This window comes from Scyliorhinus canicula, chromosome 2, assembly GCF_902713615.1.
Source record: "Scyliorhinus canicula chromosome 2, sScyCan1.1, whole genome shotgun sequence".
Taxonomy (NCBI): Eukaryota; Metazoa; Chordata; class Chondrichthyes; order Carcharhiniformes; family Scyliorhinidae; genus Scyliorhinus; species Scyliorhinus canicula.
The window spans coordinates 97,764,169-97,787,808 of record NC_052147.1 but is presented as its reverse complement, the minus strand read 5'-3'; the positions used below and the strand labels follow the sequence as shown (position 1 = coordinate 97,787,808).

The 23,640-nt window shown below is 49.0% G+C and overlaps 1 protein-coding gene and 1 non-coding gene across 3 annotated transcripts in view; one reads left to right on the top strand and one right to left on the bottom strand.

The window, feature by feature from the left end:
• Positions 1–23,640, bottom strand: part of plekhh1 (pleckstrin homology domain containing, family H (with MyTH4 domain) member 1) — a 165,543-nt gene that overhangs the window by 139,308 nt on the left and 2,595 nt on the right. For both annotated transcript variants that reach the window (XM_038783805.1, XM_038783811.1), the window contains exon 2: positions 5,626–5,803. In XM_038783805.1, the coding sequence (XP_038639733.1) occupies positions 5,626–5,751 (126 nt within the window). In that variant the 5' untranslated portion in view covers positions 5,752–5,803. The remainder of the gene's footprint in view (positions 1–5,625; positions 5,804–23,640) is intronic.
• Positions 10,481–10,591, top strand: LOC119962506. The gene has a single exon (XR_005459886.1). It is a non-coding gene; the product is annotated as a U6 spliceosomal RNA (small nuclear RNA).

The following is a 23,640-nucleotide window of genomic DNA, read 5'->3' as shown; positions in this document are numbered from 1 at the left end:
CCAGCACTGGTATCCCTGTCATTCCCCAGCACTGATATCACTCTGCCATTCCCCAGCACTGATATCCCTCTGTCATACCCCAGCACTGATATCCCTCTGTCATACCCCAGCACTGATATCCCTCTGTCATCCCCCAGCACTGGTATCCCTGTCATTCCCCAGCACTGATATCACTCTGTCATTCCCCAGCACTGATATCCCTCTGTCATACCCCAGCACTGATATCACTCTGTCATTCCCCAGCACTGATATCCCTCTGTCATTCCCCAGCACTGATATCCCTCTGTCATTCCCCAGCACTCATCTCCCTCTGTCATCCCCCAGCACTGATATCCCTCTGTCATCCCCCAGCACTGATATCCCTGTCATTCCCCAGCACTGATATACCTCTGTCCTTTCCCAGCACTGATATCCCTCTGTCATCCCCCAGCACTGATATCCCTCTGTCATTCCCCAGCACTGATATCCCTCTGTCATTCCCCAGCACTGATATCCCTGTCATTCCCCAGCACTGACATCCCTCTGTCATCCCCCAGCAATGATATCCCTCTGTCATTCCCCAGCACTGATATCCCTCTGTCATTCCCCAGCATTGATATCCCTCTGTCATTCCCCAGCACAGATATCCCTCTGTCATTCCCCAGCACTGATATCCCTGTCATTCCCCAGCACTGATATCCCTCTGTCATCCCCGAGCACTGACATCCCTCTGTCATCCCCCAGCATTGATATCCCTCTGTCATTCCCCAGCACTGATATCCCTGTCATTCCCCAGCATTGATATCACTCTGTCATTCCCCAGCACTGATATCCCTCTGTCCTTCCCCAGCACGGATATCCGTCTGTCATTCCCCAGCATTGATATCCCTCTTTCATTTCCCAGCACTGATATCCCTGTCATTCCCCAGCACTGATATCCCTCTGTCATTCCCCAGCACTGATATCCCTCTGTCATTCCCCAGCACTGATATCCCTCTGTCATTCCCCAGCACTGATATCCCTCTGTCATTCCCCAGCACTGATATCCCTCTGTCATTCCTCAGCACTGATATCCCTCTTTCATCCCCAATCCCTCGCTTCAAAGAGCAGAAAAGATTTTCCGAAGTGGAAACTAGAAAAGAGGACAATCAAAAGGAATCTTGCCTCTGGTGACAGGATTCAGTTCTGGGGTGGGGGTGGGGGGGGCGTAGCTCCCTCATGCTGAAACCACGGACATAATAAGCCAGCAATTTAAGGGTAATTGCCAGTGCCATTCCCATCCCGACACCTCCCTTGGTAGATTCTATGTCTAATTATAGAATGAAACCACTGGAGAATCTGGCATTAATCAGGATCCAGTGATTACAGCCTTAAAGTCAGGAGGAAAACGGACTTCAGAGCCTGTCTGCATCGAGTGCTTGGGAAGTGTGGAGCCTTCTGGACCATCCCAACAGCAACTTGACGCCATCTCATTGGGCGTGGTCTTAACCATCAACAAACCCACTCAGACCACATGTACAAAGAAAGAAAAGAAACGACATCTGCCGACGTAGTGTCTTTCAGAACCTCGGGACATCCGGCGAGAGCTTTACAGCAACTTGAAATGCCAGTGACGGGAGTGAGCTGGGCAGCAGATTTATACACAAGGTCACGCAAACGGAAATGAGACGAATTACCGGGCAAACATTGTCTCGAAAGAGGCTGAAGGATAGATATTGGTTTGGACACTGGGGATAACGCCCCTGCTTTTCTTCAAATTGTGCCATGAGATCTTTCACATCCAGTGAGAGGGCAGTCGGGTCCTTGATTTAATGTCTCATCCAGGGGCGGGGGAGGGGGGGGGGCTTTCACAGTAACTTCATTGAAGCCTACTTGTGACAATAAGCAATTATTATTATTATTATTATTAATAATAATAATATGTTGCACTACACCATGTATCACATATTAAATATATATCTCTCTACCCCTTTATTTATTAAAAATTTAGTGTATCCAATTCATTTTTTCCAATTAAGGGACAATTTAGCATGGCCAATCCACCTACCCTGCACATCTTTGGGATGTGGGGGTGAAACCCACGCAAACACGGGGAGAATATGCAAATTCCACACGGACAGTGACCCAGAGCCGGGATGGAACCTGGGACCTCGGCGCCGTGAGACTACAGGGCTAACCACTGTGCCATCGTGCTGCCCCTCTCTACCCCTTTATTGTCACAGTCAAAATCTTGGAACTCCCTACCCAACAGCACCAAGGAAACACATTCAGCAACAGACTGTAGCACTTTATAATAATAATAATAGCTTATTATCACAAGTATGCTTCAATGAAGTTACTGTGAAAAGCCCCTAGTCGCCACATTCCGGCACCTCTTCAGGGAGGCCGGTACGGGAATTGATCCTGCTCAGCTGGCCTTGTTCTGCATTACACGCCAGCTGTTTGGCCCATTGTGCCAAACCAGCCTCTCTTTATGAAGGCAACTAGCAGTAGGCAATAAAAAGCCTTGCCAGAGATGCCCATATCCTGAGAATGACATTTTATTAAATATCTCCAAAGTGGGACATGAACCCCTGACTTTCTGACTCAGAGAGAAGCCACTGAGACAAGACTGACACCTGACAAGCACGGTTGACTGGTCTCCAGAATACTGTACATCTTATTCAGAGCTATTAAGAAAAACAGGTGCCACAGGTTTGGATGAAACGCTAACCTACTTGAACAGAAATATTACAGTCTGACCTCTGACACCATTTTAACAAGACATAGTTAAAGTGTAACGTGAATAGCCACTGTGACATCGAAACTCACAACTGCACCATCAACCAGACTTGGGGTACAACTGTGGATGGAGAAAGTTGGGGTGCTGGTCAAAATCATAGAATCCTTACAGAGCAAAAGGAGGCTATTCGGTCCATCGTGTCTGCACTGACCCTCTGAAAGAACACACCAACGCCCACTCCCCCACCCTATACCCATAACACCACCTAATCTTCACATCCCTGGACAATAAGAGGTGATTTATCATGGCCTATCCACCTAACCTGCACATCTTTGGACTGTGGGAGGAAACCAGAGCACCCGGAGGAAGCCCACGCAGAGACATGGAGAAGGTCCAAACTCCACACCGACAGTCACCCGAGGCTGGAATTGAACCCAATCCCTGGCGCTATGAGGCAGAGGTGCTAACCACTGTGCCACTGTGCCGCCCCAAATCTAGATTATCAAAGTTATTTTCTGGAAGAATCTAACCCTACCACCCAGCAAGAGACTGCCCCTCCGATCCTGCAGTACACACCTTCATGTCTTCCTGCTTTCGCCCACCACACCCCTCGCACTTATTAGAATATTACCACTAAATCTCCAGGCCCTGCCTGATGACTCAAGAAGATTTGATTCCGCCAGAAAATTTGTATAAAAATGTTTGTTGATCCCCAAGTCAGTTTCACAGCGCAGAAACCGTGGAGCAAGCGGTCAATTTAACCCCTTACCAACAACCCCCTTCCCCCTTCACCCCCGCCCCTGGTCCTGCCAATCTCCGGTCCAAGTGAAGAGGCAATAGGTTCCTCGCTTGCTATTTTAACCAGAGGACTTTGGTAATCTCCTGTGGGCTCTATAAAAGTGGTTTCCATATGTACCACATTTAACTGGGTACAAAATAATCTTCAGGAGCAAGCTCAGTCACATTTGGATTCATATAACTTGTGGAAACCGGTTCAGTCCCATTGGATTCTATATGATCCACAGAAATGTCTCAGTTCCATTGGCTTCAATATAACCTACTGAATTGGCCTGGCCTCATTGGAATATCAGCTTGCTCTGCCATTCCTACGGTCCAACTGGGTTTCTTTACTTCCATCTCTCTGGAACCTATAATGCAGGCAACCACAGCATCTCCCTTCAAATGCCTCAACTCCATTATCCATCTGATAATGGATACTTCTATACATCCAATTGTTACTGGAGTGTCTCCAGTGCGCACATATTTTCTCACCTTAGTTACCTTGGATATCTCTCAAAGATGAATCCTTGAAGGTCCCTTCCTCGTCCTCATCTACATGCTGCCCCTTGTTTACATTGTAACAGCCCCTCGATCAACACTGAAAATAGCCGGCTCTACAATTCAATCAACTCTATGTTGCCTCTTTCTGGGTTTCCTCGCTGGAAGAGATCAATTTCTCTGGGTTTACTTAATCAAATTCTGTTGGTATTTTCAAAACCTTGATGAGGCCACCCCTTAATATTCCACACTCAAGTGAATGCAAGGTAAGTTTATGAAACCAGTTCCCATCATTTAATTTTCTGGTAATACAACATCATGGTATTGTCAATAAAATCTTCTGAAGGCTTGCAACACTAATGTGAGTGTAGGATCCCCATCCTCTCCCAATGCCAAGTATCTGCTCGCTTCTCTGGATTCTTACTCGAGGCTTCTGGATCAATTGATCACGGGCTGGATTTTCCCAGTTGGGTTTCAATCCCGGTGTTGGGTTCAATTCCGGGCTGGATGTGGCCGTGGTGGTGGTTGGTTGCAATCTTCCTGGAGGCAGCCATTTAAGGAGCCAGGAAAACGGGAGGCCCAATCAGAGACTCCACAGTGATGCCAGACCAGGAGAGGAGGGTATTGCTGAGCCAGGAAAGAGACAACGAAGGTGCTCTTGCAGAGAAATCAACAGATAAAGAGGTCTGACTCTGGTACAGCCATTGGGCTGGGGGGGGGGAAACCTCTTCCCAAGATTACAGATGGTTGGAGTTGAAGCCTTTGACCACTGCGACCCCATCATTGGGGCATGGAATCTCAATCTCTGATGGTCACCCGGCCTGTAATGTCTCGGATGACCTGGCAGCCACCGCGCACAGCAAGTGACCGCTGCAACGGCGGGAGAAATGGTGCAAAATCATCGTGAAGTGGGTCCACAATTACCTTAATCGGCTGCCTGACTCCATGAAGTGGGCAGCCGACCAAGGCTGGGGTGTCACATTCTATCCAACTTTTATGCAATCCCTATCACTAAGGTCTTCCTTGGGCACAGCAACAACAGTCTGACCAACCTCTCGGAAAGGAGGGAAGTGTTCCCCAGGATGTAGAACGTGGGGAGAAAATAAACAGGGAAAAGGATTTCCTGCACAGTTGACTTATCATGAACCGTGAATAGTTTGGGAGAGTAAATAAGAAGAAACTCTTTTCTTTGGCATCAAGGTGGAGAACCAGTGGACACAGGCGGCTGATGATTAGCAATGGAACCAAAGGTGACCGAAGAAATGTCTTATTATACAGCAGAGTTGCTGTGTTCTAGAATGCAGTGCCTGAGAATATGAAGGAAGCAGCTTCAATCCTAACTTCTAAAAGAGAAGTGGATGACTGTGTGAAGGGAGGTTTACAGGCCAGTGGGGAAAAAGTAGCAGAATGGGATTATTTGGACAGTTCTAGCAGACAGCCAGTGCAGGCACGATGGGCCAAATAGTCACATTCCATGCTGTATCATTGCAGGAGGGGAGCAAAGCAGCAAGTAAGTTGGTGCATTCACACATTTACCTGACTTTATTATCCTTAAAAAAAAATAATGCGGTTCAAAACTAGTGAAGAGTGCACTGTGTGAACCAAACCGTTCTGGTTGGGAGTTTCTTTGGTTCCTCCTTGCTCACCTTTTCAGCTAACAGCTCCCGAATCTTGCCCGCCTGCAGCCGAAACTTGAAGAGCTGGGACTCCAGCATCATGCACCGCTTCTGCCAACTGAAGCCACCACTGCCATTCTCTGTCACTGTCTCCATGGTAACTAGCTCTCACCAGTGGTGGGATGCACGTCCTCGAGGTTCTTCAATCCTGCAAACAAAGCACCCGTTAAAACCAGCGCCTGAATGGAGATTACAATGACAACTGGAGTTTATTCCTTGTTACTAGAGAAAAGAAAGATAGAAAGGGCCTCAGTTCAATCTGAATGACGACAGCCCCCTTCCTGTGGCACTCCCTCAGCTGCACTGAAGCACCAGTCTGACTTTATGTTCAAGTCACCAAGGTGGGACAAGAAACCACAACTGTTGAGATTCTCTTTTCCCGCTGGCAGCGCACCACTGCCCGTGGGTTTCCCGGGGGCTTCAATGGGAAATCCCACTGACAAGCAGCAGGAAACGAAATGCCGCCGCCAGGAAATGCGCGCCGCCAAGAAACACGCGGCGGGAGGATTGGAGTATCCAATTATTTTTTTCCAATTAAGGGGCAATTTAGCGTGGCCAATTGCACATCTTTTTGGGTTGTGGGGGTAAGACCCACGCAGACACAGGGAGAATGTGCAAACTCCACATGGACTGTGACCCGGGGCCGGGATCGAACCCGGCTCCTCGGTGCCGTGAGGCAGCAATGCTAACCACTGTGCCACCTTGCTGCCCTATCAGCCCCATAAACTTCCAATTCGGAGGTGAGAATGCTATTCATAATAATCTTTATTGATAATCTTTATTCATGTCACAAGTAGGCATACATTAACACTGCAATGAAGTTATCGAAGGAGAATTCAGAATATCCATTTTGCCTAACAAGCACGTCTTTCAGGATTTATGGGAGGAAACTGGCGTGTCCGGGGGAAGAATATGCTGACTCCGCACAGACAGTGACCCAAGATGCGAATCGAACTGGGGTCCCTGGTGCTGTGAAGCAACAGTGCTAACCACTGTGCAACCGGGCCGCTATTCACTGACTGACATCTAACAAGAATGGAAAGGAGTGCCTGGGGAGCCTCAGCGGCTACAATAGACCATGTACTGTGCCACTCGGTCATGTACACCAGCCAGGGGCAACAAGCAATACCCGGTACGTTGACAAATTTTAACCACATAGACAGTTCGAGGTTCCACAGCTTACCTCAGCATCCTGAGGACAATCATCAAGAGTTTATAAAATCACAAAAATACATCGGATACACAGCAGAAAGCAGGTAATTCGGTCCAATCAGTCTTTCTTCATCCAACGACCAGTATAACCCCTATTCCCGTCTCCCCCACAATGCTTATCCAACTTCCTCTTAAATGCATCAATGTCCTTTATCTCAACCACTCCCTGTCATCACGAGTTCCACATTCTCAACACTCTTTGGGTAAAGAAGTTTCTTTTGAATTCCCTGTCAGATTTCTTGGTGATTTCGATGGCCTTCAGTTATGCTCTTCCTCGCAAGAGGAAACATTCCATCTGGGCGCGATCTACCGACCTCGATCTCCCGGAAACAGAGCGCGAGGCGGCCGGTGGACCTCGGGTGAGGTCTCCCCAGATATTCCCGACAGCCATTATGTCTCACTAGATCTAACCAGGTCTCGCGAGATGTTGTGTGAGCAGGATCCAGTCTCACCACTTCACCATACTGACGCTGGACCTAACAGTCACCTAGGCCGGGATTCTCCCCTACCCAGCGGGACGGGGGGGGCCGGTGTACCGGAGTGGCGAGAACCACTCCGGCGTCGGGCCTCCCCAAAAGGTGCGGAGAATTCCGCACCTTTAGGGGCTAGGCCCTCGCCGGAGTGGTCGGAGCCCCGCCAACCGACGCGAACGGACTTTGGCGCCCCGCCGACCGGCACCGCGGCTGGCCAAAAGGCCTTCGCCGGTCGGCATGACTCCACGCATGCGCCGGAGCGTCAGCAGCGGCTGGCGTCACCCCGGCGCATGCACGGTGGAGGGGGTCTCTTCCTCCTCCACCATGGTGGAGGCCATGGCGGCGGCGGAAGAAAAAGAATGCCCCCACGGCACAGGCCCGCCTACCGATCAGTGGGCCCTGATCGCGGGCCAGGCCACCATGGGTCACCCCCCGGGGTCAGATCGCCCCGCGCCCCCCCCCCCCCCCCCCCCAGAACCCCGGGGCCCACTCACGCCGGCACCAGAGATGGTTTAAACGTCGGCGGGAGAGGCCTGACATCGGCGGGACTTCGGCCCATCACGGGCCAGAAAATCGCCGCGGGGGGCCCGCCGACCGGAGCAGCGCGATTCCCGGCCGTGCCCATTCCCGGGTGGCGGAGAATTCCGGCCATGGCAGGGGCGGGATTTACGATGGCCCCGGGCGATTCTCCGACCCTGCGGGGGGTCGGAGAATTCCACCCCTGGTATCTATTGGCCTGGCTGAGGAGTCCCCAGTCAGGTGCAGTTCAGTACTAGTCCCCACAATGGCGACCAGGCGGTGCGATGCATGGGGGATTTCCAAGGCGATCGGAGGCCCCCGTGTGGTCGGCCTCCAAGCAGGGTGGCACCCTGGTGCCACCATGGCACTTTGGCAGCACCACCTAGTGCCAGCCTGGCACTGCCAGGATGCCCAGGTGGCACTGCCAGGCTTCAGGAGCACTGCCAAGGTGCCAGGCTGGCATTTTACCCGTACCGGGATCAGATCCGGGGGTACCCTGCACACTTGAGGTGGGGTGCGGGCAAGATCGATGACCCCATTATAGGTGGGGCATTGGGGGATGTCTAGAGGTTGCATCGGAGGTGCGTGGGGTGGGGGAGAGTGGGGGTCGCGAGATGGGGGCCCCCATTTAAAAATAGGGCCCCGATCTCTTTCTGCACGCCGGAGCTCCTCAGTGCAGGAAAGCAGGAAATGTAGCTGAGTTCAGCCTGGAGGGGAGGGGGGGGGGGGGGGGGGGGGGGGGGGGGAGGGGGGGTGGGGGGGGGAGAAGAGAGGAGGGCAGCAGTAGGGGAGGGAAGCGGGGAGGGAAGAGGGAGGGGGACAGGTGAGGGGGGACAGGGAGGGATGGGGGACAGGGGGAGGAGAGGGGGACATTCCCACCAGGGGGCTAAAAATAAACAGAGTGCCATTAGATAGCGGGGTCGATCCCAGCACTACAAGCTAATCCCACCCAGAAAGGACTCTTTCCTTTTGGTTACATTGCACCCTCTGTGACTACTCTATCAAAGCCTTTCATATATTTGAAGATCTCTATTGAGTCACCCGCTCAACTCACTCTTTTCAGGAACCAGCCTGTTCATCTTGTATCTGACGGTATATTGTCACAGATATTGTACCATCATTGTAAATCCTTTTTGTATCCTCTCCATTGCCTCTATAGCCTTTTCTACTATGATTCTCAGAAGTGCACATAGAAAGTGTGATTTAAGCGAAGTTCAATACAAGTCGAGTATAATGTCTCTACCTTTCAGTTCTACTCCTCGAGAATAAACCATTGTGCTTGGTTTGCGTTTTGTTAAATGGACTTAATCACCTGATTTCCATATTTTAGTGATTTATTTGTAATCCAAAACCTCTTTGTTCCCTTACCTCTTTTAGTTTATTTTCAATGTAGTCTGTGACTCAATTATTTTTCTCACCAAAATGTAAAACCTGACACTTGGCAGCATTGAAATTCATAACTCAAGTCTGCAAGTTTATTCATGCCTTACAATTTGTTGGACTGACGAACATGGGGATGGATTCTCTGAGTCTCCGTGCCGAAATTGCGATCGTTGCCGGGGCAGAGAATGGGCATTTACACCGAAATCCGGTCCGACGCCACTCCCGTGATTCTCCGGTCCCTGGAGAATCGCCACGAATAGCGGGCACGCGGTCTACGCAGCGATGGTAGAGGGCCATTCACAGAGGCACCCGCGGTCCAGGAAAACTGGCCGAGTTCCCGAAGACGTGGTTCTAACCATGTTTTGCCTGTCGGTAACAGCCGGTGGACTCAGTCTGCGGCCGCCCTGGTGGGGAGGTAAAGGGTAGATCCTTCAACGGGGGTGGGCCTCACAGACGGCCAGGCAATCGATTGGGCGGCACCGATCCGTGGGCACGCGCGATCTTGGGGAGACTTACTTTGTTCATCATGGTCCGCGGTGTGAGTCCACCATGTTGCACGGGTGCGCATCCGCGGACTCCCGACCGGAAGTGCAGGGCCCCGTATCCGCAGCCTGGCTTCATAGAGATCGGGGTGTCAACTTTAACAAGTGCACAGTAAAGGCTCCCCCCCCCCCCCCCCCCCCCCACCCCACACGCACACCCCCCCCACCCCACCACCAACATCGCTGGCATCGGGGCTTCGGTGCCCAGCCTCCCATTCCACCATCCTCATCAGCAACAAACTCCCTCTCCCCCCTTCATAGGGTCATTGGCAGCAGGGCCCTCCAACGGGTTTCCCTTTCGGCCACTCCCCTTTCTTGCCAGCATCAGGCCACCCGACCAAAGTGCCAGTACCAGCATCCGCCCCCCTGCCCCCTCCCCTGCCAGGGTACCAGGGGCAGTGCCATAGCACTGACCTGCTACATCACCAACCACCTGGGGGCTACAATGTCCTCAGAGCCTCCCCATCCCCCCCCCCCCCCCCCCCCCCGCCCGACATGGGCATCACGTCTGATCTCCGGAGGCCAGTAGCGATTCCCCCCAGCTTCAAGCTGCGCCGGCTTGGGGGGCGGTGTGTGTGTGTGTGTGTGTGTGGGGGGGGGGGGGGGGGGGGGGGGGGGGGGGAGAGAGAATACCGGGAGCTGGGAAAATCCGCTATCAAACAGTCCCGGCATATTTAATTATGATTTAAATATGCGGTGCTCGCTTCGGCAGCACATATACTAAGATTGGAACGATACAGAGAAGATTAGCATGGCCCCTGCCCAAGCAGGACATGCAAATTGGTGAAGCGGTAAAAAAAAAGATTTAAATATGAGCATCCGATCATTTCACAGTAAGTGTCTATAATTTTTAACGAGTCCATCTGTTCGTGGTCCCATTCTCATCACAGCTTTTTAACAATTTATGTGCCTGTAGAATATTTTATTATTTTGTTTTATGTTGTTTTAATTCCATAGTTTCTCCTTGCATTCTTTTCATTTAACCTCCCTCCTAATTTCTGTACTCTTCTCTTCTGTCCACATATTAGTACCTGTCTCTTTCCCTACTCAATCTTTCCTTTGCGTCTTTATGTAGGACCATTAGTATTTTGGTTGTTTTTGGCTTGCTACTTTTCTTGGACTCTGATGTCCCATTTGCAATTCCTCAGGTAACTCAGCTGTGTGCGCCTGCATGCAGGAAGACCTGGGAAACATTCAGGCTTCGGCTGATAATTCCAAACTGTATTCGTGCCACACAAGTGGCCAGGCAATTGCCAATTATGTCTGCATCCCATGAATAAATAAAGAAAACAAAACACTTACATTTTTCCCATAGGTGCTGTACATAATTGTTTGCCAATATTGCTGGTCCAATTTGTTTTCCCACTTCTGATTTAGGCGCTCAAAAATGAGCTTCTTCCAATCTATAGCCTTGCTTTTCATCATGTCCTCTTCAATTATTATCCTAAACCATATTAAATTATGGTCACTATTGCCTAGATTCCCAACTACTTGTACTACTGTTATCTGCCCTTGTACATTCCCCATCCTACAGTGAATCTTCTTTTGCTAGATTTCTTACAAATTAAATGAGAAAGGAATGTACATGTTGTAGAAACTCCATTCCCTTATCCCCTTTACGTGTGTCTTCTATCCAATTACTATCAGGATAGCTAAAATACCTCTTCATGGTGGCTCTCTTTTTAATCAATTTCCCTGATTGGTTTGTAGGTTACCTTTATGAGTGTGGTTGATCTCATATTATCTATTATTTCCACCCACACAGTCACATCTCAGTAATCCCTCCTATATCTGGTCCCTCACACGGATTATCATTTCCAGTTGCCCCCCCCATTTTATCACAGACACTGTGTGCAATGTTCTACACTTCAACCTATTTTTAATACAAGTTCCTCCCACTTTATTTTTAACCCCCTTTTTTACACTCTATTCCTTGGTCATTTATGCCCTTCCTTTGTTTAGGCTGTCCTATACTCTCCCTTCCTGTTTTGTTTATATTTCGGCTTCTTTCACTTCTTGTGTATGGTTCTTCTGTCTTGCTAATTTAAATCCTTTGCTCAATCCTATAACATCCAATCTGACTGGAAAATTAATATGTGGGAAAAGATTAGGCTTGAATCCGATATGTTTCTGCACTTCAACTGTAGCCATCTAAGATGACCACCTGCAAAGGACCATGGGAATTATGGTCAACCCAGGACTCAGACAGATACACAGCCTATGTGTATCTAAAACACAGGTAACCAGACCAAATCGAAACCCCCGCTCGTTTGCGTTTCAATGGCCCATTTTCCCAGGACAATAGAACTCCAATCAAGCAGCCGGTACAGCCACTGACTGATTGGCGTCACTCCCTTTACTCAGGAAGCACAACTGCCAAGGTCAGTGACCGCTAAGAACCCGCCCAACCACCAAGGCACCCACCCCTTTATTGGCCGAAATCGAAGATAGTGATCAGAGCCCTGTCGAACTATTGGGTCCAAGGTTAAGGACCGCCCCAAAGAGCGTGAAATCCCAGGGGGATAAAAGAGAGCACAGCCATGTGTTCTGTCTCTTTTGGATCCAGCCTGTGCCAGCCAACTGTAGCAGGAACAGCCAGCTATTTTGACCCAGTGACAGTGAAGGAATGGTGATAGAGTTCCAAGAGGTGAGCTGCTTGGAGAGGGAGTTGCAGGTGGTGCATCTGCTGCCCTTGCTCTTCTAGATGGTGGATGTTGCGATGTTTGGACGGTACTGTTGAGGAAGCTTTGACAAATTGTTACACTGCATTTTGTAAGATGGTACCATCTGCTGCCACTGTGCCCTGGTGGTGGAGGGAGTGAAGGTTTAAGCTGGGGAGATGGGGTATGAATATTGAGCATTCTAAATATTACTTCAATCTCATACTTTCAACTAGTCCTGACGATGTGCTTCCATTCAGGTGAAATATCAAACAAAGGTCTTCCCTCTCAGCTAGGTAAACATAAAAGGTCCATTGGCACACCATGAAGAAGAGCCAAAGAGGTCTCCCCAGTGTCTGGGTCAATGCTTAACCCTCAACTAAGATCACTCTTCCAGGTTAGCTAGTCATTATCACATTGCTGTTGGAGGGGACTTGGTCTGCTGCTGGGCGGAACTTCCTCTGCTGCTGGCAGGGGTGGGGGGGAGGGGGGAGAGACTTGCACTGCTCCTGTGGGGTGGGGGGGGATACTTGATCTGCGTAAAATGGCTGCCACGTATATGTCCCACATGTTTAGCCACACTCCCATAGGCAGCCATGCCTTCAGCTGTCTCGACCCTGTCATAATATACATCCATGTATATAATGGAGTGCAGACAGGCAGTGATTGACACACAGGATGGGCAGTGAGCACTCAGAACACAGCAGCCAGTCACCAGACAGGACACAACCACTATAAAGCCAGAGGGCACCAGTTTTCCCGCTCTCTCGGGATCCAGCCTCTGAGACAGTCAGAGCTCGTGAGCAGCAGCTAGTACAAACACCATGTGGTAGTCAGTTAGTCTGGTCAGGCGAGCCTCAGGTCTCCAGTCAAGTCAGCATAGTGTCAACCCACAGTTAAGCATGTATTATAGTCAGATGTTCAATAAAATCGTGTTGCATTTCTTCAAGTGTTGGAAGCCTGTCTCTCTCTACACTGCATCAAACGCAGTCCACGTAGACCCAGCATGCCCAAAACATCGGACCCAAGCATCTGGAATTCTCTCCAGAACCTTCTCCATCTCTCGATCCATTTTGGTGATTTTGGTTACCGCCTGCGAATGTCTCCTTTTTTGTCAATGTCAGATTTTGTTTGATAATGACACTGTGAAGAGGCTTGGGATGTTTTCCTCATTAGAAGGTGCTATATAAATGCAGGCTGTTGTATTTGTGTAGCACCTTGAATATGGTTCAAAGTCCCAAGATGTTTCACAGGAATGTTATCAGCGCTGCAAAGTGACGTTTGGTCAGATGATCATGAGATAGCCTTTACAGGAGGAGGGAGAGATAGAGATGTTTAGGGAGGGAATTATAGATCTGAGGAAATGGACAACTAACGGTGCTGCTATCAAAAGTGAAGCAATGAAAATGAGGGATGGGTCTGAGGCTGGAGGAGTACAGATATTCCAAAATGTTGGGGGCCTGGAGGAGGTTAAAGAAAGAGGGACAGTGAGGCCACAGAGTGGGTGACACAAGGGCAAAGTGTTTTAAATTCAGGCCAAATCAAAATGGCGAGTTGGCGTAAAGGGCACAGCTGAGGCCTTTCATGCTGTGGCAATGGGTGAACATATCTCCAGGGTTGGTCACACTTGAAGGATCCTCTGAGGAAATCTAGTAGGAGACTGGACAGATGTATCTGCTATTGTCATACAGACAGATTAGAAGAGTCCATTTCACATATAGGGGCTAAATTCACAAAGCCCTGACTTAACCAACCATCTCCAGCCATTGTCCCATTACTCAATGCTCACAGACCATATGTTAATTGGAATAATCGGCGCACAATGGACAGAGTGTCTTTCTGCATGACAGACACATTAAGACAAGGTTCGGTAATCAAACACAGTCCAGCAGAGATAAGGTAAGGGGGGGGGGGGGGAAGAGAGCAAGAGAACAGATCTGCTCAGTGGCTGCGAGGCTGTCACGGTGCCAGAATTGTAGGTTGAGAGCTCAAGAGTCAAGAGAGACCCATCGCTAGGGACAAAATGACCAACATTCCATGGATTTCCAAATGTACTCGGTGCTAATCATTTTCACCATGCGAATGGTGTGAAACTATGACTGAAAGTAATCATTTCAAAGCTCTGGAAAAGAGCCACGCCTGCTGCACATTTCCATCCAAACTCCCTCCCATGCGTTTTGACTGAATAGAAAGCTGTAACTTTTCATTTCTCGCTGTCCAGGTCCCATCATATCACATAGCATTATTCAAGTAACAATGGCCATACCAAAGAACAGGACAGCCTTTATCAGGAATTCAGTGTGATTTCCCACTCCCACCAGCCACCCTAAGGTCAGATCAGTCGTGATGCTAGGAAACGGCTTCACCTCCCAACATTAAACCCAGTCAATCAAGGAGGCAATGTCACAAAATATACAGCATACAGTTCGCTGCTCTAATTCACCTATCACCTCTGTGTTCGCTGACCTGTACTGGCTCCCGTCCATCATTGCGTCAAATTTAAAATGATCATCTTTGACATGTCTTAACTTGCAATATGTCTCATTCTCCTATCACGGCACAATGGTTAGCACTGCTGCCTCACAGCTCCAAGGATCCAGGCTCAATTCCAGCCTTGGGTGACTGTGTGGAGTTCGCACATTCTCCCCGTGTCTGCGTGGGTTTCCTCCGGGTGCTCCGGTTTCCTCCCACTGTCCAAAGATATACAGGTTAGGGGATTTACCATGATCAATGCGCGGTGTTACAGGGAAAGGGCGGCATGTGCTCTTTCAGAGGGTTGGTACAGAAGCGATGAGCCGGATGGCCTTCTTCTGCACTGTAGGGATTCTATGGGACCCTGAAGTTACTGACCTAAATGGCTCCTGGTCAAACAAAGACTTTGTTTTAAAATTCACATCCTTGTTTCCAAAGCCCTCCATGTCCTCAACCCTCCCTATCTCGGAATTCTCATGCAACCCTATAACCCCTCTTCAAACTTTTCATCCCTCCAATCTTCGCTGGCTAAATGCTCCGATTTGATTTGCTGCACCATTGGCAGCCAAGCCTACTGCTTCCTGGGCCCTAAGCACTGGAATTTCCTCCCTAATTCTCTCCATCTTCCTCTTTCTCTCTTTCTCTCAAAACCTACCTGTCATAATATCTCCCCATGTGGCGCAATGTCAATTGTTTTCTGATAACACTCTTGTGAAGCATGTTGGGATGGTTTTTTTACCTTAAAGGTGCTACATAATGCAAGTCGTTGTTTTTGGCCAATGTATGTGCCGGAATAGATCCTCAGATTCTACAAACCCCTGTTGTAACATAGGATTCACGTGAATCAATCGTTTTTTCACTCATTGTGCATTTTCTGTTTCCATTTCAGCTTTTCAGTATTTGTAATGTTCCCGTTAGATCAGGGGTGGGCAAACTACGGCCCGCGGGCCGCATGCGGCCCGCCAAAGGTATTTCTGCGGCCCACCAAGTCATTAAAAAAAAAAAAAAAAAATTTTTTTTTTAAAAAAATTTTTTTTTTTTTTTTTTTTTAATTTTTTTTTAAAGGTTAATGGGTGGGGGGGCTGTTGGGTTACTTACTGGTATAGGGTGGATACGTTGACTTGAGTAGGGTGCTCATTGCTTGGCACAACGTCGAGGGCCGAAGGGCCTGTTCTGTGCTGTACTGTTCTATGTTCTATATGAGGCGCCCACAATCATAACCGGGTGAAGTAATTATTTTACTTAATATACTATGCGGCCCTTTGTGAATTGTGAATTTCTGAATGCGGCCCTTGCACGGAAAAGTTTGCCCACCCCTGCGTTAGATACACTCTGCCACTTTGAGGAAGATCCAATCCTCTTCGGTAATTGGGCCATTTAGCAGCAAGACACTGCTGTTTACCACCTTGGCGTAATATATTGGCCTTGATGGTCATTGGAGGTGAAGTAGGAGAGGCAACTTTTTTCTTTGCCCTTTCACCAGCCAGGAGATAGGGACTGTCAGGCAAAATCAAAGGATAGTACTCGCCTGTAAGATTGGTCGGGGGCTGGGTAAGAGAGGGGGGGGGAAGCTAGAACAGAGATAGAGACAGAGGAAGATAGATGGACAGATAGAGAAAGAGAGAGAGAGAGAACACATGTCCTCGGCAGCATCGAGCATAAACAAAATTCTAAGTTCCATGTTTAAGTTGAGGACACTGATATCTACCTCATCACCACCTCTCTCAACCCCAGCTCTGCCTCCCATTTGTCACCCTGCCCATCTGGCAGCCAGTACTGGATGAGCAGAAACTTTCTCCCAATATCCCAAATATTGGGAACAGCGGATCCATTGTCTGGGGTCAGCATCACAAACCCCAGTCCTTAAACGGTGACTCCATCCTCCGCCATTGTCTGACACTGAGCCAGGTCATTCATATCTTAGGTGTCCTATCTGACTCCAAACCTCACTGCTTCTTTCTCTCTCTCCATCTGTAAGGTGTTCCTTAAAGCTACATCTTTGACCAAGAATTTGGTCACCTGCCCCAAATAGGTGGCACGGTAGCATGGTGGTTAGCATAAATGCTTCACAGCTCCAGGGTCCCAGGTTCAATTCCGGGCTGGGTCACTGTCTGTGCAGAGTCTGCACGTCCTCCCCGTGTGTGCGTGGGTTTCCTCCGGGTGTTCCGGTTTCCTCCCACAGTCCAAAGATGTGCGGGTTAGGTGGATTGGCCATGATAAATTGCCCGTAGTGTCCTAATAGTAAGGTTAAGGGGGGGAGTTGTTGGGTTACGGGTATAGGGTGGATACGTGGGTTTGAGTAGGGTGATCATTGCTCGGCACAACATCGAGGGCCGAAGGGCCTGTTCTGTGCTGTACTGTTCTATGTTCTATGTCTCATTAAGAATCTCAGTGTCAATTTTGCTCCTGTGAAACACTTGTGACTTTTGCTGCATTAAAAGGTGTTATATAAATGCAATTGTTGATGCTGCAGAGACAGAGAGAGACACACAATCAGAGAGAGAGTGGCAAATTGGGATAAAGATAGAGGACGGTGGAGGTCTGTACAGAGACGATGAAGAGGCACAGAACGAGGGAGGGGTAGGAGATGCATGCGCACAGGAAGAATGAAAGGGGGAAGAAATGAAAAAGACACACAGACCGGGATTTCTGGTCATTTGCTGGCAGCGGTCCCGCTGGCAGCACTCCCCGCCCGTGGGTTTCCCAGCGGCATGGAGCATCTCCAATGGAAAATCCCATTGACAGCGGTGTGGACAGGGAATCACACCAGCACTGAACGGCGTGCCCCCTCTTACTGCCGAGGAGCACACAGCTGGGGGTTAAAGAGTGGAGGAAAATGACAGGATAGTTAATACTTTGTCTGTTCCATTCCAATTTACTAGATACATTTTAAGTGGTTCCCTGGCAGTGGACAGAAAAACTCACTGCCATCGGCAGGGCTGGAAGATCCTGCCGCCAGCCAATGGCAAGTCACCTCGCTGTCCCACGAAACATGCTTTGGTGTGGAGGGAGGGTGGGGGGGGGGGGGGGGGGGGGGGGGGGGGGGGGGGGTGCTGGGGGGTAAAATCCGGCCCAACGCCTCAGTGTGGCACTCCCTCAGTACTGCAGCGTGGTTGTCACCCCAGATACGTCCTGAAATCTCAGGAGTTCACATTTCTGACCTTTTGACTCAAGTTAGATTGCAATCACTGACCTGCGTTTGACACCGTGGATCTACCCCCCCCCCCCCCCCCCCCCCCCCCATACCGCTTCCCACCCCACCCTTCCACACACTGTCAATCCAACACTGGACATCAGCCATTCACACATCGCAGCCTTCCTTCCAGTAACTGTCTCATTAATATTAATGAGTAGGTGCCTCGGTTGGTCACATTCTCATTTGCGTCGGAAGATTATGTGTCCAGGTTCCAGGGCAGAGAGTTGACCGCGTAATCCATGCTGGCATTCCCAGCGTGATGCTGACGGAGTGCTGTACTGTCAGAGGAGCTGTTATTTGGATGAGACATTAAACCCAGGCCCCGTTTGTCATCCTCAGGTGGACGGCCACCACTTAGAAAAAGTGGTGACCACTTAGGGGTGGCACGTTGGCAGTGGTTAGCACAGTTGCTTCACAGCCCCAGGGTCCCAGGTTCGATTCCCACTTGGGTCACTGTCTGTGTGGAGTTTGCACATTCTCCCCATGTTTGTGTGGGTTTCCTCCGGGTGCTCTGGTTTCTTCCCACAGTCCAAATATGTGCAGGTGAGGTGGTTTGGCCATGATAAATTGCCCTTAGTATCCAATAAGGTTAGGTGGGGATACTGGGTTACGGGGTTAGGGATGCGTGGTCTTAAGTGGGGTGCTCTTTCCAAGGGCCGGTGCAGACTCGATGGACCAGGTAGCCTCCTTCTGCACTGTAAATTATATGATATGATAGGATAAGGATCGGTGCAGACTCAATGGGCCAAATGGCTTCCTTCGGCACTGTAGGGAGTCGATGATTTCTGAGAGCAGAGGAGTTCTCCCGACTGAAGAGCAGAGTATCAATGACAGATCAATCTATCATAAACTGCACAGTGAGAGTGAGAGAGATCATCCTGACGACACAACTCTTCAGCTACTGGAGAAAACTTTTACAATCAAGACAAGAATTTGCAGACTCAACCAGACTGGGACGTGGCACTGACTTCAAGGCACTTTGCTCTCTCTGCTGCTGTTTCCGACAAGGAACAGATGGAAAAGAGCTTGCAACGATATATTTCAACTCTGCGACCTTTGACCAGTTTCAGAGTGAAGTAAAAACGCACACAAGGCAGCACCATGTGATGTTTTAATCTCCAACCAAACCGTGCTTCATCCCTTTGCGAGTGAACTTTGGGGTCAATATCTTTGACAGGGAGTAGCAAAGATATCTTCGAGTTCAGGGGAGCTTGTTACACGGACAGTGATGATCCAGTTCTGCTCCCCACAAGCTGAGGTTGCTGAGGGTAAAGGGTCCAGCTCACCAACTAGGTACTTCACCTAAGTGGCAAGGTGGTTCAAGGGTTAGCACTGCTGCCTCACAGCGCAAGGGTCCCAGGTTCGATTCTAACCTTAGGTAACTGTGTGGAGTTTGCACATTCTCCCCCTGTCCGTGTGGGTTTCCTCCGGGTAGTCCAGTTTCCTCCCACATGACAAAGATGTGCTGGTTAAGTGGATTGGCCATGCTAAATTGCCCCTTAGTGTCTAAAGGTTAGGTGGGTTTACAGGCATAGGGCGGAGTATTGGGCCTAGGTAGGGTGCTCTTTTGGAGGATCAGTGTAGACTTGATGGGCAAAATGGCCTCCTTCTGCACTGTAGGGATTCTGTGAAGTGTAGCACAGTAAGATCCCACAAAGAGCAAGATGATAATGATCAGATAATCTCTTTCAGTGATGGTAGTTAAGGATTAAATATTTGCCCAGACAGCAGTGAGAACTCTCATGCTCTTCCACGTTGCTGTGGGTCTGGAGTCACATGTAGGCCAGACCAGGTAAGGATGGCAGATTTCCTTCCCTTAAGGACATCAGTGAACCTGATGGAATTTTTAGGACAATCAGTGGTAGTTTCACCATTACTGTGACAAGCTTTTAATTCCAGGTTTTTAAAAAATGAATCAATTGAAATGTATTAATTAATTGAATTTAAATGCCACAGCTGTCTTATGACCAGACGAACAGCCTCCCCGGACAGGCGCCGGAATGTGGCGACTAGGGGCTTTGCACAGTAACTTCATTGAAGCCTACTTGTGACAATAAGCGATTTTCATTTCATTTTCATTTCATTTCAAAAGTAGGCCATTCGGCCCCTCGAGGCTACTCCACCACTCAATAAGATCATGGCTGATCAGTTCGTGTTTTGAGCTCCACCTTTCCATCCATCTCTGTTAACCTTTGATTCCCTTGTTCAACAAGAGTCTTTCTATCTCCACCTGAAAATTAATGTAACCTCCTCAGAGTGAGACTCCGTACCGACTTATCTTCATTGGAATTCCAATGTCCCCCGTCTCACCTGACCTTCCTCACTCAGGCCGGATGAGACAAGGGCAGCAAAACAGCTCTGGGGCTCCAGAGGTGTCCAGTGTCATGTCAGACTAGGGGAAGTTAGCCCTTCTGAACAATACATAGATAAACCCTCACATGGGAACTTTCAAGAGGGATTCCCCAGCGCATCATTGGGGTACCCTCCAAATGAGACACTGGGGAGCCAGGAAGGTAAAACCCAGTCAATTACCCCCCCCCCCCCCCCCCCCCCCCCCCCTTCTGAGGCAGTGAGTTCCAAAGTCGCTCAATCCTCAGATAAATAAATTAAATAAATTTCTCCCCATCTTTGTCCTACAAGGGCAATCCCTCATTTTAAAACAGTGCCCCTTAGTTCTGGACTCACCGACAAGAGGAAGCATCCTTTCAATGTCCACCTAGCCAAGATCATTCAGAATCTTATATATTTCAATCAAGTCACCCTCACCCTCCTAAACTCCAGTGGAGACGGACCCTGTCTGTCCAAACTTTCATCATAAGACAGCCCACTCATTCCAGGTCTAGTAAACCTCCTCTGAACCGTCTCCAATAAAGAGACCAAACCGGCACACAATATGCAAGATGCGGTCTCACCAATGCCCTACATAACTGAAGCAGAACATCCAAACTTTTATATTCACTTCCTCTCATAATAAAGGATAGCATTCCATTCCATGGTGGGATTCAAACTTGTGTTTCCAGAGTATTAGCCTGGACCGCTGGATTACTAGTCCAGGGACATTAACACGACGCAAACATCTCCCCAAAACATCACGTTAGGGTATAAATGCAAGGTGTTGTTGTTCGAAACCAGGAAGGTTGAAGGAAGATTGACATGTTGGCTCAAAGGCATGTGTTGTGTTTTGTTGGCAGTGAGTTGAACGACACCATGTTATGTTTGCAAAGCCATTGTCCCACGGTTTTGCAGCACAACTCTCATCAAACAGCACCACTTTCATATCAATTTTAATTTTAACCATAGCCCTGATTTCAACGTGGGATGGATCATAGCATGGGTCAATTATACATTTATTAATTGGTTGTCCCAAATTAAATTGATGATAATTTGGTTCGGGGGAGTGGGGGGGATGCTGGGAGTCTTTGCTTTCCTGGAATGATTTTAGAAAATTGACCCGTAGACCAGTGTTGGGCAACCTAGGCCAGTGAGTGGGCTGATTAATAATAAGATAATAATAATAGTCTTTATTAGTGTCTCAAGTACACTTACATTAACAATGCAATGAAGTTACTTTGAAAATACCCTAGTCGCCACACTACGGTGCCTGTTCAGGTACACTGAGGGAGAATTCAGAATTTCCAATTCACCTCACAAGCACGTCTTTCAGGACTTGTGGGAGGAAACCGGAGTGCCCAGAGGAAACCCATGCAGACATGGGGAGAATGTGCAGACTCCGCATAGACAGTGACCCAAGCTGGGAATCGAACCTGGGACCCTGGAGTGTGCCAACCACTGTTCTGAGTGGCCCTCCTTCATCTCAGTGGGCCGCAAGATTGTAGTCAGGCTTGTTCAATAATCGTGATCCTATGAATGCGATTCAATACATTTAATACACTGAATATTTCATGAAGAGTTATTGAAAATGCTTAATAATTCAAATATTAATAGAACTGTAATCAACAAGGGTTAGCAGTGCTGCCTCACAGCACCTGGTCTCAATTCCACCCTTGGGTGACTGTGTGGAGTTTGCACTTCCTCCCAGTGTGTGCGTGGGTTTCCTCCGGGTGCTCCGGTTTCCTCCCACAATCCAAAGATGTGCAGGTTAGGTGGCTTGGTCATGATAAATTGCCCTTAGTGTCCAAGGATGTGCAGGTTACAGGGATAGAGCGGGGAAGTGGGCCAAGTTTGGGTGCTCTTTCAGAGGTTCAGTGTGGACTCGATGGGCGAAATGGCCTCTTCTGCAGTGTAGGGATTCTATGATTTCTATGAACTTGAAGTGGTAAAAATAAAATAAATATTTACGCTTGATTGGACGCAGAGGGAGCGCATGGCATTCATGGTCAATGTTGTGAGCAATCAGCACACGTCTCACTTCACTTGCCCTTGCTTTACGTGCAAAGCACTTCAGTTATACCGGTGGGGAAAAAACTTCACAGGTGGACACCCAGTGGAATGTGGCAACCCTGCGTGTGGGCAACGGTCAATAAAATGTCGCCTGGGCCACACTTAAAACCCAGATGGGCTGCTTGTGGGCCTGGACTGCAGGTTGCCTACCACTGCTGTAGGCCCAATTTAGGTTTGAAAGCAAGGAGCTGAATCTGGGGCTGTGTTTTGGACTGTCCATCGTCATTTCTTTCATTGGTCTGTTTGTTACTGCAGCAATGATCACCTCTTGCAGGCAATGGATTCCATTGGCCAAGAAATAGCTTACCTGCCTTATAATCGCATCGTAATACTCTTCAGTGGTATTTCATAGGCTCTCTTTGCTTAGTACCATATTGAGAATGTGACTCTGGGGTTATACATCAGGACAAACTTGGAAGTATTTGTATAGTTCCGGGTGCCAAGTTACAATGGGACATTTGTCAACTGGGGACATGGGGACAGAGAGGATCAGCAGCACTATCCCCCAGTTGACACTTATTTTAAGAATTTACCAGCAGTGCACATTGAAAGTGACTTGGCAAACCTGAAGTAGTTAAATTTGTGCTAGTCAGAATCTGGACTGGAAAGAGTTAACTGCATGCGGTGGAGGATAAAGAGAGATGAACCACCAGGGTGTACCATATACAATGTTAAATAGCTTAGATAAGATAACCTTGCTTTAAAGAAAAGCAGAGCAGAGGTCAGAGGCACTGGTGAAATGTAAATTGAAATCAGTTATATGTCGGGAAAGACCTGTCCACATAAAACGTGACAGAGGCCTAGAGATGCACAACTCAACTTAGAAGGGTACAAATGTTGTTAGAGTATGGGATGGGGCAGTGGTGCACAGGCAGAGAATGGTGGAGGGTCAGAGAGTCGAGGGGGCATGGTGTTATGTGTGGGAGGGCAAAGGGGGTAAAAGGCAGAGAGGGGTGGAGGGCAGAGAGGGGTGGAAGGCAGAGAGGGACTTGGGGGGGGCAGAGACGGACTCAGGGGGCAGAGAGGGACTCGGGGCAGAGAGGGACTCGGGGGGGCACAGAGGGACTCGGGGTGGCACAGAGGGACTCGGGGGGCACAGAGGGACTCGGGGGGCACAGAGGGACTCG